Source organism: Sebastes fasciatus, chromosome 21 (assembly GCF_043250625.1).
Source record: "Sebastes fasciatus isolate fSebFas1 chromosome 21, fSebFas1.pri, whole genome shotgun sequence".
Lineage (NCBI taxonomy): Eukaryota > Metazoa > Chordata > Actinopteri > Perciformes > Sebastidae > Sebastes > Sebastes fasciatus.
Window position 1 is genome coordinate 17,242,804 of NC_133815.1, and position 17,588 is coordinate 17,260,391.

At 37.5% G+C, this 17,588-nt stretch overlaps 2 protein-coding genes across 2 annotated transcripts; both read left to right on the forward strand.

Annotated features, from left to right (window-relative positions):
- The first annotated feature begins 5,291 nt into the window (after positions 1-5,291).
- On the forward strand, positions 5,292-7,601 carry LOC141760056 (myelin-associated glycoprotein-like). Its single transcript, XM_074622700.1, has 7 exons — positions 5,292-5,364; positions 5,568-5,951; positions 6,263-6,568; positions 6,663-6,923; positions 7,200-7,287; positions 7,393-7,429; positions 7,548-7,601. Exons 1-7 carry the CDS (start codon positions 5,292-5,294, stop codon positions 7,599-7,601), a joined length of 1,203 nt encoding a protein of 400 aa, XP_074478801.1.
- A 2,345-nt stretch (positions 7,602-9,946) lies between these two features.
- Positions 9,947-11,266, forward strand: LOC141759318 (myeloid cell surface antigen CD33-like). Its single transcript, XM_074621300.1, has 3 exons — positions 9,947-10,019; positions 10,223-10,606; positions 10,917-11,266. Exons 1-3 carry the CDS (start codon positions 9,947-9,949, stop codon positions 11,264-11,266), a joined length of 807 nt encoding a protein of 268 aa, XP_074477401.1.
- Positions 11,267-17,588: the final 6,322 nt, after the last annotated feature.

Genomic DNA, 17,588 nt, shown 5'->3' on the forward strand with positions numbered 1-17,588 from the left:
AGTATGTGAACAGACATTCTCAGTGATGAAGTTCAACAAATCCAGATACAGATCCTCTATCACTGATGACCACCTCTCAGCTGTCCTTCGCATATCCACCTCAGACATTCAGCCAGATTTCAATGCACTTGTTCAAGCCCAGAGCAGGCTGGATTTTTCCCACTGAACAAGTAAAATGAACTGTAAAACATTAAAAGCATTTATTGCTTTTTGCATCAAGTTGACAATTGCCTATCTTTAACATACTGTAAAACACCTATTCAGTATTTGGGAAGATTAACATGTTAAAAATAAAATGAAACACTGATGCAATTATTGTTTTTACTGTTTATTACTTCTATAGGAGTATTTTCCTATATGACCTACACCACAATTTCATATATTTATATAAATATTTACAGAATATCCTTATTCTTCTGATTACGAGTAGCAACTAATCAAAAATATATAATTTAATGCTTTTTACAATGGGGAAAATTAATACTGCGCAGAATTGAGTTCAAGTTATTGTTGGTTCGGCCCTCCAACACAACTCAGGTTTCTCATGTGGCCCCTTGTAAAAATTAATTGCCCACCCCTGCTCTATAGAGTGCTCCAGGGATGACGTATTTTTGTAGGCCAGCCAGGAAGTTAGCATCGCCCTGGTTCCCTCGACAAAAAGCCAATGGGATTTTTACATTGGGTTTTGGATTATTGCAGAAAATAAGCTCCTCGGCAAACAAACGTTTATGATACTTATACGTTTTGTTCAGCAAGATAATCTTCACAAATGAACACCACTTTTATGAAGTAAAAAGCTAACATTAGGCTATAAATAAACTACACCACGGTCACATGAGCGCGAGTATAAACAACGAGGCTGTAATGGCGGACGAGTTGTCTCAAAAGATGACTTCCTCCCTCACAGGGTGCGAGCAGGAGGAGTGAAGACTTCTTCTTTTTCTGCAGTATTTCAGTCATTTTGTGTTTGCTTTTATATCACAACGTCTCTCTCTCTCTCTCTCTCTCTCTCTCTCTCTCTCTCTCTCTCTCTCTCTCTCTCTCTCTGTTGTTTCATGTCCACAGGACGCAGTAGAAGCAGACTATGTCAACAGAGTGATTGAGATCCAAGCATCATGAAGGAGATGAAGATGATGTCATGTTCACCATAGATGGAATATTTCTCTATTTCTTATTCAGCTAGTTCTTCAATATTAAATGGCTTTACTTTGCAGACGATTGGTAAGATGAACAGAGTGCAAACAGGGCATTAGATAACATGAATATAATATATAGCAGCTTCATCATTAGTTTGTGTAAGATTGTGCGTATTTATGGCATTATTATGGTAATTATTTTTCATTATCTCAAATGGCTTTCTTTGCATGTGAATATATATATATCTTTGACAACAGGACAGTTAAATTCTGGTGATGAGGAAGCAGAAAGTGCTGATTTTGATCAGGTGTTTTCTCATTTGTGTTTGTATATACATGTGTATGAGACTGCTGAATTAAAAGCATTTGAAGTGAACAAAGTGTTTTAATCACTGAGGTTCTCTCATCAGCACGGCAATGCAGAGCAGCAGTGATACAGACTGTGCACAAGTCAGCATAAACTCTGTGCTACCTACATGTGTGAAACACACTTTAGAATAAGTTGAGGCATGATGTTCGTATTAATAAATATTATTTTCAGTTCTACAAGGAAACATAGACACCTCACAGCCAAAGAGAAGTGGTGGGATGTAAACTGGTGAAGTCATGAACAGAGCGTGAGAAAAAGCTGAGAACTGAGTAAAAAGGGGAAGTTGGTTGGCTCGGTTTTATCGACAAGTACTTCTGCAGGATCGTCATAGCGACAAAACATCTTCATCAGTCCAGAATTGTTTTTATTATTCACTTATTGCCTATTTACTCTTTGACGTGGAACACTTTCTGAGGAATTTGACTTGTTAGTTTGCTCCTCTGGATTTAAGCTGAGTGTAGGCCTGCAGGATACGAGTAAAATCTGAGATGTGCGATAACATTGTTCAGTATTGCGATGACAATATGATTTGTAATAAATAAATAAATATTGAAGTGTGCATATTAGCTATACATTTCCCACATCTGCCAGGTAGAGGGAGGAGGGGCTGCTTTGTCTCAGCCAGCTGCTTAGTTTACAACCTTTTTAAGATATGTGTCAAACTAAGCTAAACAGTTAGACTACATACAGACTGCTTTTGTTTTAGCTTGTGTAGCCGAGGGTTACGTTGCAGATATACTTTATGAAGGTAATAAAATAATAGCAAAGAGGCTCTGTATAGTCTGCACCAAGACGGCAACAACTTCTTTAACCTTGTCAACAACAGTCATCATTGCTTCACCACTTCACCACTCCTGTATTTGCTGACATTACTGAGAAGTTGCATGTTTAAAATGAAGAAATTCAGCATGAGTACATCTAGACCTTTATGTAAACCAACTGGATCACTTGATAGTTGACAGTGAACGACATTGCAGTAGTCGTATTTATGTTCTATGTTCTAATGCAGGGGTCTCCAACAAGTAGCTCGCTCGCTACCAGTAGCTCGCTACCAGTTTCTGAGTGGTTCGCTAATGGTTCTTTGTAAAACTGTTTAAATTACAACCCAATCAAATTCACAGACATCCCACCCCATTCTGAGACCAAATGATTATATGCCTATCGGCTGTCAATTAAACTAGTTAGGCTGCTGTCAGGTTTGTAACGCCATAACATACAGAGACTGGATTTGACAATGACCGCAGGCCAATAAAAGGCAAAAAATACATTATTTTCATGAGGAATCGGTATGTGTCACATTTGCGGTGTAAGCGTGTTAGTCAGTAAAAAATGTAACATCGAGCGCCAAGTCCACAGAAACTTTTCATGGGACTTTCCGGCTGGTAGCAGTTTATGAACAAAGAAGGTAAAGGAGCCAAAAACAATCCTTAAAAGACGACAGTCTCTGTTTACCAAAGAAGGCCGATGAAGCAAACAGCCATCGTTTAGTGGTGCACATCCTAACGAAACAAAAAAGCCCTTCACCTATGAAAGAATTGTAATAGAGGCGATGACTGCGGTGGCTGAAATGTTATTAAAGGACTATAAAAGTAAGACAGACTTGGTGCTTTGAGTAGCTCTCAGCCACTTTCATTTTGTCAAATTAGCTCTCAGAGGGAAACAGGTTGGAGACCCCTGTTCTTATGTCTTGCTGCCTCTTGGCCACGTCGTCATTGTAAATGAGAATTGGTTCTCAATTGACTTATGTGGTTAAATAAAGATAAAATAAAATAAAAATAAATAAATATTTGTGTGCTGAACTCACGCAGCTGTTTATGTGTGATTTGTTATTCATATGTCCAGATGTGTGCAAATAAAAGTCCCAAAGCTTTAAATAGGGAGCTATAGTCAAAAATGATGACATGCAAAGGATGGTGAACATGGCACCATAAGCAGTTCTGCACACACATTCGTAATGTTGTACAAGATTACATTTAGTTTTGACATGTTTATGTGTCATTTTATTTCATGATATCTTCTGATTATTTCTGACAAGGCATCGACCTTGTTTTGTTATGTATTGTGTATCCCGTTTTCTCCATACAGTCATTTTAATTACGACAGAAAAGAAGATGAAGATTGTTTCCACTCTGTAAGGTTGGGCTGTTTTTTGCCACATTTTTATTATCATTATTTTTCTTCTCCTAAATTCTTTGTATGCAAAAATAGGAGCAAAAAGGACATAAAACTAGAAGCACTGCCTGCAGGTAATGCTAGTAGAGGGAGGAGGGGCTGCTTGGTCTCAGCCAGCTGCCTAGTTTATAACCATTTTAAGATATGTGGCAAACTGAGCTAAACAGTTAGACTACATACAGACTGCTTTTGTTTTAGCTTGTGTAGCCGAGGGTTACGTTGCAACTATACTTTATGAAGGTAATAAAATAATAGCACGGAGGCTCCGTATAGTCTGCATCAAGACGGCAACAACTTCTTTAACCTTGTCAACAACAGGCATCACTGCTTCACCACTTCACCGCTTCACCACTTCTGTATTTGCTAACATTACTGAGAAGTTGCATGTTTAAAATGAAGAAATTCAGCATGAGTACATCTAGACCTTTATGTAAACCAACTGGATCACTTGATAGTTGACAGTGAACGACATGCAGATCTACATTATAAATCTCTGTGGCTAACAGTCAAGGTAACAGCAAACCATCCTCCTTTGTAATAACAAAACAGTACCACAACAACTAAACTACTCATGATGAAGCTCCCTCTATAGAGTGCTCCAGTGATGACATATTTTTGTAGGCCAGCCAGGAAGTTAGCATCGCCCTGGTTCCCTTGACAAAAAGCCAATGGGATTTTTACATTGGGTTTTGGATTATTGCAGAAAACAAGCTCGGTGGCAAACAAACGTTTATGATACTTATACGTTTTGTTCAGCAAGATAATCTCCACAAATGAACACCACTTTTATGAAGTAAAAAGCTCACATTAGGATATAAATAAACTACACCACGGTCGCATGAGCGCGAGTATAAACAACGAGGCTGTAATGGCGGATGAGTTGGCATGATGACGTTTTGTAGTTTTAGTAGTCTCCAAGAACTACAGGAGAAGATAATATTGACAAAAACAAGAGGGACCAGCAGCATAACTGTTCGGCCCCTAATAAGGCATACAGGCTTGCTGTGAGTCATGTGATAAAAATTAATCTTTGAGAATAAATATGTCATTCGCACCCTGATAAGATCAAGTTGTCTCAAAAGATGACTTCCTCACTCAAAGGGTGTGAGCAGGAGGAGTCAAGACTTCTTCTTCTTCTTTTTCTTCGGCAGTATTTCAGTCATTTCATATTTGCTTTTATATCACAACGGCTTAGCAGGGAAGTCGGGTAGCTACTAGGTCTGTTGCAGTTCTGCTGACATTCACAAATTGTCTGATTTTAAAACTAACTGTTTCTTCATTTTAGCTGCCGGCTCCTTTGGTAAGGTAACATGTTACTGCTTTTATGTTTAACTCTGAGAGTTTCCTTTTATTTTGCTGCTTTTCATGAACTGTACTTTTATTTGTTGGGTTTAGTTTTAGCAGAAACATCATAAACTCACACTGGATCGTTTTATATTTAAACTGTTTTCAACTCTGCAGAGCTTATTGATCACTATTATAACACAGTAACACCTGATTGTACATGGAGAGTTCCTGGTTTGAATGTATTAATTTGAGGTGGCTTTAAAATAACATGAATGCTTTTTTTAAAAGATGTTTTATCAAAAGTAACTTTTTGTGAAATCCAGGTGATGAGTGTCATTTCAGTCCGGTCTGTGAAAATGGTGACAGCCATCGTGTTACTGAACGTCTTCTTAGTTTCAGGTGAGCTGTTTGTTCAGTCACTTTAATGTGAAGACGTTATTTTTTCCAACTGTTCATGCTCTGTCTGCAAAGTGAAATGTTTCATACTGACATTGTTAAAAAAGACCGAACATGCTGCTGCTGAATTACAGTTTGTGCATCATGAACTTTCTCTTCATGCAGATTTTGCTCCACAATTTGTTCATCAAGAGTCTGTTTTACAGGTGCTTTGGCTGTTTGTCCTAAAAGCCCATCCCTATTCATCACTACACCAAAGCAGATGGAAGCACTGAGTGGATCCTGTCTGCAAATCCCATGTAACTTTACAGTTAAATCAGAAGAGGAATTCAACAGCACAAGATCAACCTTCGGCGTGTGGATTAAAAGTAACCAAGATTTTGCTAAAAATCCACATAATGTGATTTTCAACAGTAGCAGGATGGATAATATCTATCCAATGAGTCTTACTGGAGACCTGAGTCAGAAAAACTGCACCACTTTATTTTCCAGTGTAAACACAAGTTACACAGACTGGTACTACTTCAGAATTGAGAACAGACCATTCACGTCAACAGCTCTTTGTGATCCTCTTCAAATAACAGTCAAAGGTAAGAGAATATTGTTTTTTATCAGTCAGTCTATAACGTTATTGTTTAGAATAAAAAGTGAAAGTTGCAACTTTTTAATTTTGGAGGTTTTTCACTTTGCCATGAATTTAAATTCTGATTAAACACTGATTCTGTACAATTTAACATTAAAATGGTCAAGTTTTGGGATATTAAAAAGCAAGCCTTAGACACTTTATGCATTTTCAATATAAAATTGTCACCTTCTGTGTCAGCCTTGGTTTTAAAAAAGTATTCTAATCTATCATGATTTATTTTTTATTGTACAATCTGTGTTTGATTTGAAACCCCAGATACTCCTCCGAGGCCCAGCATTGAGATCTCAGGTGATCTGAAGGAGAAGGAGTCTGTCACTATAACCTGCTCAGCTTTCACTCCCTGTCCACACTCCCCTCCTGAACTCACCTGGACTCTCCAACAAGACCCTCACAACAAAATAGAGGAAAACACAGATCGAACCTTCACAACTAAAATCCAGAAGACCTTCACTCTGTCAAACGAACATGATGGATTCAACATCACCTGTTCAGCCAGATATCCTGTAAATGAAGGAAAAGACGTCAAGACAGCAGAGGAGAGAAAAACGCTCAGTGTTTCATGTAAGATAATAAGTGTTTGTTATTAGATCCTGTCAGCACATGATGATTCATGGGATGATTTTAATGAATAAAGTGAATCTCACATTTTCCTCAGATGCTCCCAAGAACACCTCAGTGTCCATCAGTCCATCAGGTTTGGTGTCAGCAGGTAGCCTGGTGAACCTGACCTGCTCCAGCAGAGCCAATCCTCCCGTCAGCTTCACCTGGTTCAAGACCAGCAAAGACGGACCTGTCAGTGTAGCTGAAGGAGACTTTTACAGCTTCAAGGTGACCTCTGTGACAGATATAGAGGATTATTACTGTGTGGCCACAAATGATCTCGGTAGTCAGACGTCATCACGGATTAATAATGCAGGTAAATGTAGAACTGAACTGAATGTGTTTAATTTAATCTGCTCTCCTCTCTTTTCTGTTTTTCTAGTTTTCTGTATTGCTTTGTTTGTTTGTTTGTTTGTTTGTTTGTTTGTTTGTTTGTTTGAGTACCCTGTAAAACACCTTTTATTGCATTTGTATGAAATGATGCTATAAACCAGTTTATGTTTGAGGTTAACAGAAGGAATTCAGGTTGATGATGTTTTAGAGCCGTAACATTTCCCATTAAGGAGAAGGTGACCATGCTGTCTTGTTACAGATAATCCTGAGTTTGGGGCTGTCGTCTACGTTACACTGAAGATCCTGGGAATCGTAGCGCTCTACAGTACAATCATCATCTTTGAGTGGTGAGACAAACTTTTCTATGATATGGTCATTTGCAGCTAAAGACTTATTGGTCTCTTTGAAAAGTTCATTTATTACTTTTATTCCTTCGTTTCCTTTTCTTTCAGGTGGTTTAGATCAAGATGCTGCAACAAACCAGTGAAGGTGAGCAACAGGTACATTATTCTTTCAACAATAAAATGTGCTGCTGAGCGCTTAACACCTCTCTCTCTCTCTCTCTCTCTCTCTCTCTCTCTCTCTCTCTGTTGTTTCATGTCCACAGGACGCAGTAGAAGCAGACTATGTCAACAGAGTGATTGAGATCCAAGCATCATGAAGGAGAAGAAGATGATGTCATGTTCACCATAGATGGAATATTTCTCTATTTCTCATTCAGCTTATTGTTAAATATTTAATGGCTTTACTTTGCAGAAGATTGGTAAGATGAACAGAGTGCAAACAGGACATTAGATAACATGAATATAATATATAGCAGCTTCATCATTAGTTTTTGTAAGATTGTGCTGATTTATGGCATTCTTATGGTAATTATTTTTCATTGCCTCAACAGGGTTTCTTTGTATGTGAATATATATATGTTTGGTAACAGGACAGTTAAATTCAGGTGATGAGGAAGCAGAAAGTGTTAATTTTTATCAGGTATTTTCTCATTTGTGTTTGTATATACATGTGTATAAGACTGCTGAATTAAAAGCATTTGAAGTGAACAAAGCGTTTTAATCATTGAGGTTCTCTCATCAGCACGGCAATGCAGAGCAGCAGTGATACAGACTGTGCACAAGTCAGCATAAACTCTGTGCTACCTACATGTGTGAAATACACTTTAGAATAAGTTGAGGCATGATGTTGGTATTAATAAATATTATTTTCAGTTCTAGAAGGAAACATAGACACCTCACAGCCAAAGAGAAGTGGTGGGATGTAAACTGGTGAAGTCATGAACAGAGCGCTGAGAAAAAGCTGAGAACTGAGTAAAAAGGGGAAGTTGGTTGGCTGGGTTTTATCGACAAGTCCTTCTGCAGGATCGTCATAGCGACAAAACGTCTTCATCAGTCCAGAATTGTGTTTATTATTCACTTATTGACTATTTACTCTTTGACGTGGAACACTTTCTGAGGAACTTGACTTGTTAGTTTGCTCCTCTGGATTTAAGCTGAGTGTAGGCCTGCAGGATACGAGTAAAATCTGAGATGTGTGATAACATTGTTCAGTATTGCGACGACAACATGACTTGTAATAAATAAATAAATATTGAAGTGTTCATATTAGCTCTACATTTCCCACGCCCTGTCAACAACAGCACTTCACCACTTCTGTATTTGCTAACATTACTGAGAAGTTGCATGTTTAAAAATAAGAAATTCAGCATGAGTACATCTAGATCTTTATCTAAACTAACTGGATCACTTGATAGTTGACAGTGAACGACATGCAGATCTACATTATAAATCTCTGTTGGCTAACAGTCAAGGTAACAGCAACAACACAGTATACAGCTGCTACGTATTAACTTGTATTATCTGACCTTTCCTACAGAAGAAACAGCTGTTTGTTGTATAATAAATTACTCTTTGGTTATATGATCTGATATGATGAACACTGGCTTTCTGTACTGATGGTCTCAAATCATCCTCCTCAGTAATAACAAAACAGTACCACAACAAATAAACTACTCGTAATTAAACTCCCTCTTTAGGGTGCTCCAGGGATGACGTATTTTTGTAGACAAGCCAGGAAGTTAGCATCTCCCTGGTTACCTTGACAAAAAGCCAATGGGATTTTCACATTGGGTTTTGGATTATTGCAGAAAATAAGCTCCTCGGCAAACAAACGTTTATGATACTTATACGTTTTGTTCAGCAAGATAATCTCCACAAATGAACACCACTTTTATGAAGTAAAAAGCTAACATTAGGATATAAATAAACTACACCACGGTCACATGAGCGCGAGTATAAACAACGAGGCTGTAATGGTGGACGAGTCGGCATGATGACGTTTAGTAGTCTTAGTAGTCTCCAAGAACTACAGGAGAAGATAATATCGACAAAAACAAGAGGGACCAGCAGCATAACTGTTCGGCCCCTAATAAGGCATACAGGCTTGCTGTGAGTCATGTGATAAAAATCATGTTTGAAAATAAATATGTTATTCGCACCCTGATGAGATCAAGTTGTCTCAAAAGATGACTTCCTCACTCACATGGTGCGAACAGGAGGAGTGAAGACTTCTTCTTCTTTTTCGGCAGTATTTCAGTCATTTCATGTTTGCTTTTATATCACAACGGCTTAGCAGGGAAGTCGGGTAGCTACTGGGTCTGTTGCAGTTCTGCTGACATTCACAAATTGGTAAGATAACATGTTACTGCTTTTATGTTTAACTCAGGGAAGTTTTTTTTATTTTGCTGATTTTCATGAACTCTACTTTTATTTGTTGGGTTTTGTTTTAGCAGAAACATCATAAACTCACACTGGATCGTTTTATATTTAAACTCTTTTCAATGCTGCAGAGCTTATTGATCACTATTATAACACAGTAACACCTGATTGTACACGGAGAGTTCCTGGTTTGAATGTATTAATTTGAGGTGGCTTTAAAATAACATGAATGCTTTGTTTAAAAGATGTTTTATCAAAAGTAACTTTTTGTCAAATCCAGGTGATGAGTGTCATTTCAGTCCGGTCTGTGAAAATGGTGACAGCCATCGTGTTACTGAACGTCTTCTTAGTTTCAGGTGAGCTGTTTGTTCAGTCACTTTAATGTGAAGACGTTATTTTTTCCAACTGTTCATGCTCTGTCTGCAAAGTGAAATGTTTCATACTGACATTGTTAAAAAAGACCGAACATGCTGCTGCTGAATTACAGTTTGTGCATCATGAACTTTCTCTTCATGCAGATTTTGCTCCACAATTTGTTCATCAAGAGTCTGTTTCACAGGTGCTTTGGCGGTTTGTCCTAAAAGCCCATCCCTATTCATCACTACACCAAAGCAGATGGAAGCACTGAGTGGATCCTGTCTGCAAATCCCATGTAACTTTACAGTTAAATCAGAAGAGGAATTCAACAGCACAAGATCAACCTTCGGCGTGTGGATTAAAAGTAACCAAGATTTTGCTAAAAATCCACATAATGTGATTTTCAACAGTAGCAGTACGGATAATATCTATCCAATGAGTCTTACTGGAGACCTGAGTCAGAATAACTGCACCACTTTATTTTCCATTGTGAACACAAGTTACACAGACTGGTACTACTTCAGAATTGAGAACGGATCATTCAGGGCAACAGCTTCTTGTGATCCTCTTCAAATAACAGTCAAAGGTAAGAGAGTTTTGTTTTTTTATCAGTCAGTCTATAACGTTATTGTTTAGAATAAAAACTGAAAGTTGCAACTTTTTAATTTTGGAGGTTTTTCACTTTGACATGAACTTAAATTTTGATTAAACACTGATTCTGTTGTTAAAGTTTGACATTAAAATGATCACATTTTGGGGATATTAAAAAGCAAACCTTAGACACTTTATGCATTTTCAATACAAGATTGACACCTTTTGTGTCAGCTTTCACAAAAGTGTTCTAATATCATAATCTATTTTTTATTGTACAATCTGTGTTTGACTTGAAACTCCAGATTCTCCTCCGAGGCCCAGCATTGAGATCTCAGGTGATCTGAAGGAGAATCAGTCTGTCACTATAACCTGCTCAGCTTTCACTCCCTGTCCACACTCCCCTCCTGAACTCACCTGGACTCTCCAACAAGACCCTCACAACAAAATAGAGGAAAACACAGATCGAACCTTCACAACTAAAATCCAGAAGACCTTCACTCTGTCAGACGAACATGATGGATTCAACATCACCTGTTCAGCCAGATATCCTTTAAATGAAGGAAAAGACGTCAAGACAGCAGAGGAGAGAAAAACGCTCAATGTTTCATGTAAGATAATAAAGTGTTTGTTATTAGATCCTGTCAGCACATGATGATTCATGGAATGATTTTAATGAATAAAGTGAATCTCACGTCTTCCTCAGATGCTCCTAAAGACACCTCAGTGTCCATCAGTCCATCAGGTTTGGTGTCAGCAGGTAGCCGGGTGAACCTGACCTGCTCCAGCAGAGCCAATCCTCCCGTCATCCGCTACACCTGGATTAAAACCAGCAAAGACGGACCGGTCAGTGTATCTGAAGGAGACTTTTACAGCTTCAAGGTGACCTCTGTGACAGATATAGAAGATTATTACTGTGTGGCCACAAATGATCTCGGTAATCAGACGTCGTCACGGATTAATAATGCAGGTAAATGTAGAACTGAACTGAATCTGTTTAATTGAATCTAATCTGCTCTCCTCTCTTTTCTGTTTTTCACTTGTTTTTTTTAGTTCTCTGTGAAGCACTTTTTTTACTGCATTTTTATGAAATGACCCTATACAAATAATGGTTACACCTGTATTGTTACATATCTACATTCATCCTTTGTTTTCTTTTAGTCACCTGGTTTTGTGTTTCTATGAACAGAGAGCTCTGTCAGCTCACTACAGTGGGGTTCAGCTCTTGGAGGGATCCTTGTCATCATACTCATCTGCCTTGCTATCTGTGTTTGGTAAGTAAATTAGTTAAATTAATTCAGTTTCTGGCAATAACGTTTTAACTAAACCGATGTTGGTAACCCCGAGGGCATGGATGAGTATGTGATCTGTCAGTTTTGCTCATTTCTGCACCTGTTCTGCGACTTGACTTTGACAAAACTTAAGTATCAATCTTGATTTTCTTTCCACTGATGCACATTCAATAATGTCTGTCTCCCATCAGTCCTTACTCTCTATTGGCAGCACACTATTTATTTAACCTGAAACAGACAGTACAATAATTATTCTGACAGCTCTCTCATATCTTCCAGGTGGTTTAAGTCGAAACGTCCACAAACTCAGGTGAATATTAAACTTCGTTGTACAGTGTGCGTTGTGAATATTTTAAATCTGCTCACAGTGACTATGTCGAAAGCATCTGTCTTAATACTAAGTTGACAATCTTTGAGAGGTTAAATATTAAGAAGTACAACAAATGTGACAAAACAACCTGTTAGCAACATGCTGTGTTTGGAAACTGTAAGAAATCTAAACTGTTTTAAGTTTAGATCTGAAAATGGCTAAAGTTGGAGCACCCTGTCATGCAATGAGAATTTCAACAAATATAACAAAAAATGTATTTGAACAACACTATCAATCCTACCTTTAAGTATTATTCAATAGCTATGTAAACTGGGAAGATTCAAAATTAAATTTCACAAAAAAAACGAAATATATATCAAATTACCAAAGGTTATGCCATTAGCCTAATTAACTAAAACCAAAATAACGTCAGTTTTGTTAGCATAACCTTAATTGTTATTTCCCACTCATTTTAATATGTATGAATACTCTCTGAAACACATTCTCCAAGTCTGCTAAAGTCATACATACATTTACGAAGGTCTGGTAGTTAGTACATTAGGAATGACTTGCTCTTGCCTTTAGTCTATATTTTTTAAAGGAAGATGAAATGTTGAAGCGGTTAAGAAACAGGAACATTACCCGCCTCCGCCCACCCCGCCCATGTAAGTGAGAAAAAACAGACAAACCATTAGTGTAGCCTACTCTTCTTCATAGTTTTCTATGTTCATCCTTTTGTACAATTGCATTGATAAGTATATGAATATAAAATGTTTGCCTTTAGTCTTTATAATGTAACCTGAGTGATAACTTTGAGTCTTTCCTCCTTGTTGCAAAATCAACTTTCTTATCTTGATTTAACTGAAGGAAATAAGTTTCCATCCATATTATTTATTTGGATTTGGACGTTATTTGGATAGCTATGATAAGCAGTCTTTTTGTCTTTCATGATTTGGCCTAGTGGAAGCACACAGAGGTTGAATAATGGAGGCCCGAGAATCGAACCCTGGGGGACTCCACTCTCTGAATAATGATCACTAAGGGCGACAGCATAGCCCCTACCTTCAAGATATGGCCTGACTCTAGTGAGGGTTGTAATTTAGTATAATTTATCAGCCAGTCTAGAAGTACTGTACAACAATATTAAAGGTTGCACTGTAATCTAGCAGCAACTAATTTAACCTGAATCAGTATTCAGACGTATCATTTAGCACCTTTTTTCTCACAGAGTCAAAGAGGTGACGAGCTGACTCTTCAAATGCCAACCAGCAAAACAGAAGAAGACATCCATTATGGAGAGATCGACTTCTCCAAGCGGAGACCTGAACCGTCCTCGGCCTCGGAGCAGGACAGTGGACAGCAGCAGGATACGCTGTATGCACAGGTCAACGTGTCAGAGACAGCGAGCAGCTTAAGACAGGCTGCTGACGTCCCAGAGGATCTCTACGCTCAAGTGAAGAAAAAATGAGTGTTGTTTTGTGATCATTTTTGGGTTGTATTTGTAATATACCTTTATTTTTTACTTATACAAGAAGTTTTATATGTCAGTTAGTGTAGGAAAAGACACTTGAGAAGAAAATGCAATCTTCACTGACCACAGTTAAATAAAGGAGAACTAGCAATCTGTACATCAGATCAGTTCAAGTATAAGTCTGAAAAGGCTCTTAATGGGGAACTATTCTAAATAGCGACATGAGAAGCAGTTCACACATTAACAATGTACTACAAGATCATTTTTTTGGAAAAGTTTGTGTAATTTTGTGATATTTTACAGATCATTTTTAACAAAGCATATTTAATCTCATTTAGTTATCTATTCTTTTTCTTTCATATTTTGTGTCCCGCATTTTATTTGTATTTTAATTACTTAAGAAAATAAACATGAGACACAGTTTCTGCATTTGAAGATATTTATTCATTGCACTGTAATAAAAACCATGAAATACAACTTCTAAAAAATACCTATTAATCTCAGTTGCATTTATTGGTCCAACATTTCACATAATTGTGTGTAAACATCACCTGAAATCAAACAAATTAATCACAAACATTACAAAAGTGGCAAGATGAATTATGCATAGTAATTCCCACTGGGAACCTGCTACGGTGTTTTGGAGAAGTTAATGGACTTCTGATATATATATATATATATTTGAATATCAAGCTCAATCAAAAATAAAAGGGCATTTCATGAGACTCAGTCAATGGTGTATTAAAAGATCTGGTACTAAAATTAATTGAAAAACTTTTTATGAGTAAAAATGTTAAAACTTTATCTACTTTTTGTCAGAATTTTGCCAAAAAAAGAAAATCTTTGGGCCTCAGCCTGTAAACATTGTATTGTTTAATGTCTCAAAAGGCACCACGAGGCCATGTTGATTGTGCTTTAGTACCATACAGGGTCTTGTGAGTGAATGGAGGTATCGACATTAGCTTCTCTACATAAGTTTGACGTCACAGAAATCTAACCTCCAAACATCCCTCCTTCCATTAACCTCACACCAGTCTCCGTCAAGGTTACAGCATTAGTGTGAAGTCGTATCCAGAGTTATTGCAGTGTAGATTATTAGCTTTTTATCTCTGACATTTAATTCCTAAAAGAAATCTCTTCATAAAAGAGAGAAGCAAGAGTCACCGGCTGTGTTAACATGCAGTCATTTCATGTTACTGCTTTTATGTTTAATTCAGAGAGTTTTTTTTTATTTTGCTGCTTTTCATAAACTCTACTTTTATTTGTTGGGTTTTGTTTTAGCAGAAACATCATAAACTTACACTGGATCATTTTATATTTAAACTGTTTTCAGAGCAACTCTGCAGAGATTATTAATCACTATTATAACACAGTAACATCTGGTTGTACATGGAGAGTTCCTGGTTTGAATGTATTAATTTGAGGTGGCTTTAAAATAACAGGAATGCTTCGTTTAAAAGATGTTTTATGAAAAGTAACTTTTTGTCAAATCCAGGTGATGAGTGTCATTTCAGTCCAGTCTGTGAAAATGGTGACAGCCATCGTGTTACTGAGCGTCTTCTTAGTTTCAGGTGAGCTGTTTGTTCAGTCACATTTATTTGGAGACGTTATTTTTTCCAACTGTTCATGCTCTGTATGCAAAGTGAAATGTTTCATACAGACATTGTTAAAAGGAAAAAGGACCAAACATGTTGCTGCTGAATTACAGTACGATAATACTATGCCTCACCCGGGGCACCACAATGTTGGTGACGCAGATAGGAGCAGGTCTAGTTATTAGAAAATATTAAAGATTTAATTTAATTGAATCTAATCTGCTCTCCTCTCTTTTCTGTTTTTCTCGTTTTCTGTATTGCTTTGTTTGCATTTGTATGAAATGATGCTATAAACCAGTTTATGTTTGAGGTTAACAGAAGGAATTCAGGTTGATGATGTTTTAGAGCCGTAACTTCTCCCATTAAGGAGAAGGTGACCATGCTGTCTTGTTACAGATAATCCAGAGTTTGGGGCTGTCGTCTACGTTACACTGAAGATCCTGGGAATCGTAGCGCTCTACAGTACAATCATCATCTTTGAGTGGTGAGACAAACTTTTCTATGATATGGTCATTTGCAGCTAAAGACTTATTGGTCTCTTTGAAAAGTTCATTTATTACTTTTATTCCTTCGTTTCCTTTTCGTTCAGGTGGTTTAGATCAAGATGCTGCAACAAACCAGTGAAGGTGAGCAACAGGTACATTATTCTTTCAACAATAAAATGTACTGCAGAGCCCTTAACCTCTCTCTCTCTCTCTCTCTCTCTCTCTCTCTCTCTCCTCTCTCTCTCTCTCTCTCTCTCTCTCTCTCTCTCTCTCTCTCTCTCTGTTGTTTCATGTCCACAGGACGCAGTAGAAGCAGACTATGTCAACAGAGTGATTGAGATCCAAGCATCATGAAGGAGAAGAAGATGATGTCATGTTCACCATGAATGGAATATTTCTCTATTTCTTATTCAGCTAATTCTTAAATATTAAATGGCTTTACTTTGCAGACGATTGGTAAGATGAACAGAGTGCAAACAGGGCATTAGATAACATGAATCTAATATATAGCAGCTTCATCATTAGTTTGTGTAAGATTGTGCTGATTTATGGCATTCTTATGGTAATTATTTGTCATTGCCTCAATGGGGTTTCTTTGCATGTTAATATATATATATGTTTGACTAAAGGACAGTTAAATTCAGGTGATGAGGAAGCAGAAAGTGTTAATTTTGATCAGGTATTTTCTCATTTGTATTTGTATATACGTGTGTATGAGACTGCTGAATTAAAAGCATTAAGTGAACAAAGCGTTTTAATGACTGAGGTTCTCTCATCAGCACGGCAATGCAGAGCAGCAGTGAAACAGACTGTGCACAAGTCAGCATAAACTCTGTGCTACCTACATGTGTGAAATACACTTTAGAATAAGTTGAGGAATGATGTTGGTATTAATAAATATTATTTTCAGTTCTACAAGGAAACAGACACCTCAAAGCCAAAGAGAAGTGGTGGGATGTAAACTGGTCAAGTCATGAACAGAGCGCTGGGAAAAAGCTGAGAACTGAGTAAAAAGGGGAAGTTGGTTGGCTGGGTTTTATCGACAAGTCCTTCTGCAGGATCGTCATAGCGACAAAACGTCCTCCTCAGTCCAGAATTGTGTTTATTATTCACTTATTGACTATTTACTCTTTGACGTGGAACACTTTCTGAGGAACTTGACTTGTCAGTTTGCTCCTCTGGATTTAAGCTGAGTGTAGGCCTGCAGGATACGAGTAAAATCTGAGATGTGCGATAACATTGTTCAGTATTGTGATGACAATATGTAATAAATAAACTAATATTGAAGTGTGCATATTAGCTATACATTTCCCATGTCAGCCTTTCAGAGGGAGGAGTGGCTGCTTTGTCTCAGCCAGTTGCTTAGTTTACAACCATTTTAAGATATCCAGATTTCCCTCGAAAAAGAGATTTTAATCTCATGGACCTCCTGGTTAAATAAAGGTTCAATTAAAAAAAAAAATAGTAATGTGGCAAACTAAGCTAAACAGTTAGACTACATACAGACTGCTTTTGCTTTAGCTTGTGTAGCTGAGGGTGACGTTACAGCTTCACTTTATGAATGTAATAGAATAATAGCAAGGAGGCTCCGTGTAGTCGGCACCAAGACTTCAACAACTTCATTAACCTTGTCAACGACAGCGCATCACCACTTCTCCACTTCTGTATTTGCTAACATCAATGAGAAGTTGCATGTTTAAAAATAAGAAATTCAGCATGAGTACATCTAGATCTTTATCTAAACTAACTGGATCACTCGATAGTTGACAGTGAACGACATGCAGATCTACATTATAAATCTCTGTTGGCTAACAGTCAAGGTTA

Bases quoted from the DNA above. Each gene is read 5' to 3' on its own strand.
- LOC141760056 (XM_074622700.1), top strand. From the start codon at position 5,292: ATGAGTGTCATTTCAGTCCGGTCTGTGAAAATGGTGACAGCCATCGTG. The intron at 5,952-6,262 runs GTAAGAGAATAT...TTGAAACCCCAG, and splicing joins TCTTCAAATAACAGTCAAAG to ATACTCCTCCGAGGCCCAGC. The intron at 7,288-7,392 runs GTGAGACAAACT...CTTTTCTTTCAG, and splicing joins ACAATCATCATCTTTGAGTG to GTGGTTTAGATCAAGATGCT.
- LOC141759318 (XM_074621300.1), top strand. From the start codon at position 9,947: ATGAGTGTCATTTCAGTCCGGTCTGTGAAAATGGTGACAGCCATCGTG. The intron at 10,020-10,222 runs GTGAGCTGTTTG...TCTGTTTCACAG, and splicing joins GAACGTCTTCTTAGTTTCAG to GTGCTTTGGCGGTTTGTCCT. The intron at 10,607-10,916 runs GTAAGAGAGTTT...TTGAAACTCCAG, and splicing joins TCTTCAAATAACAGTCAAAG to ATTCTCCTCCGAGGCCCAGC.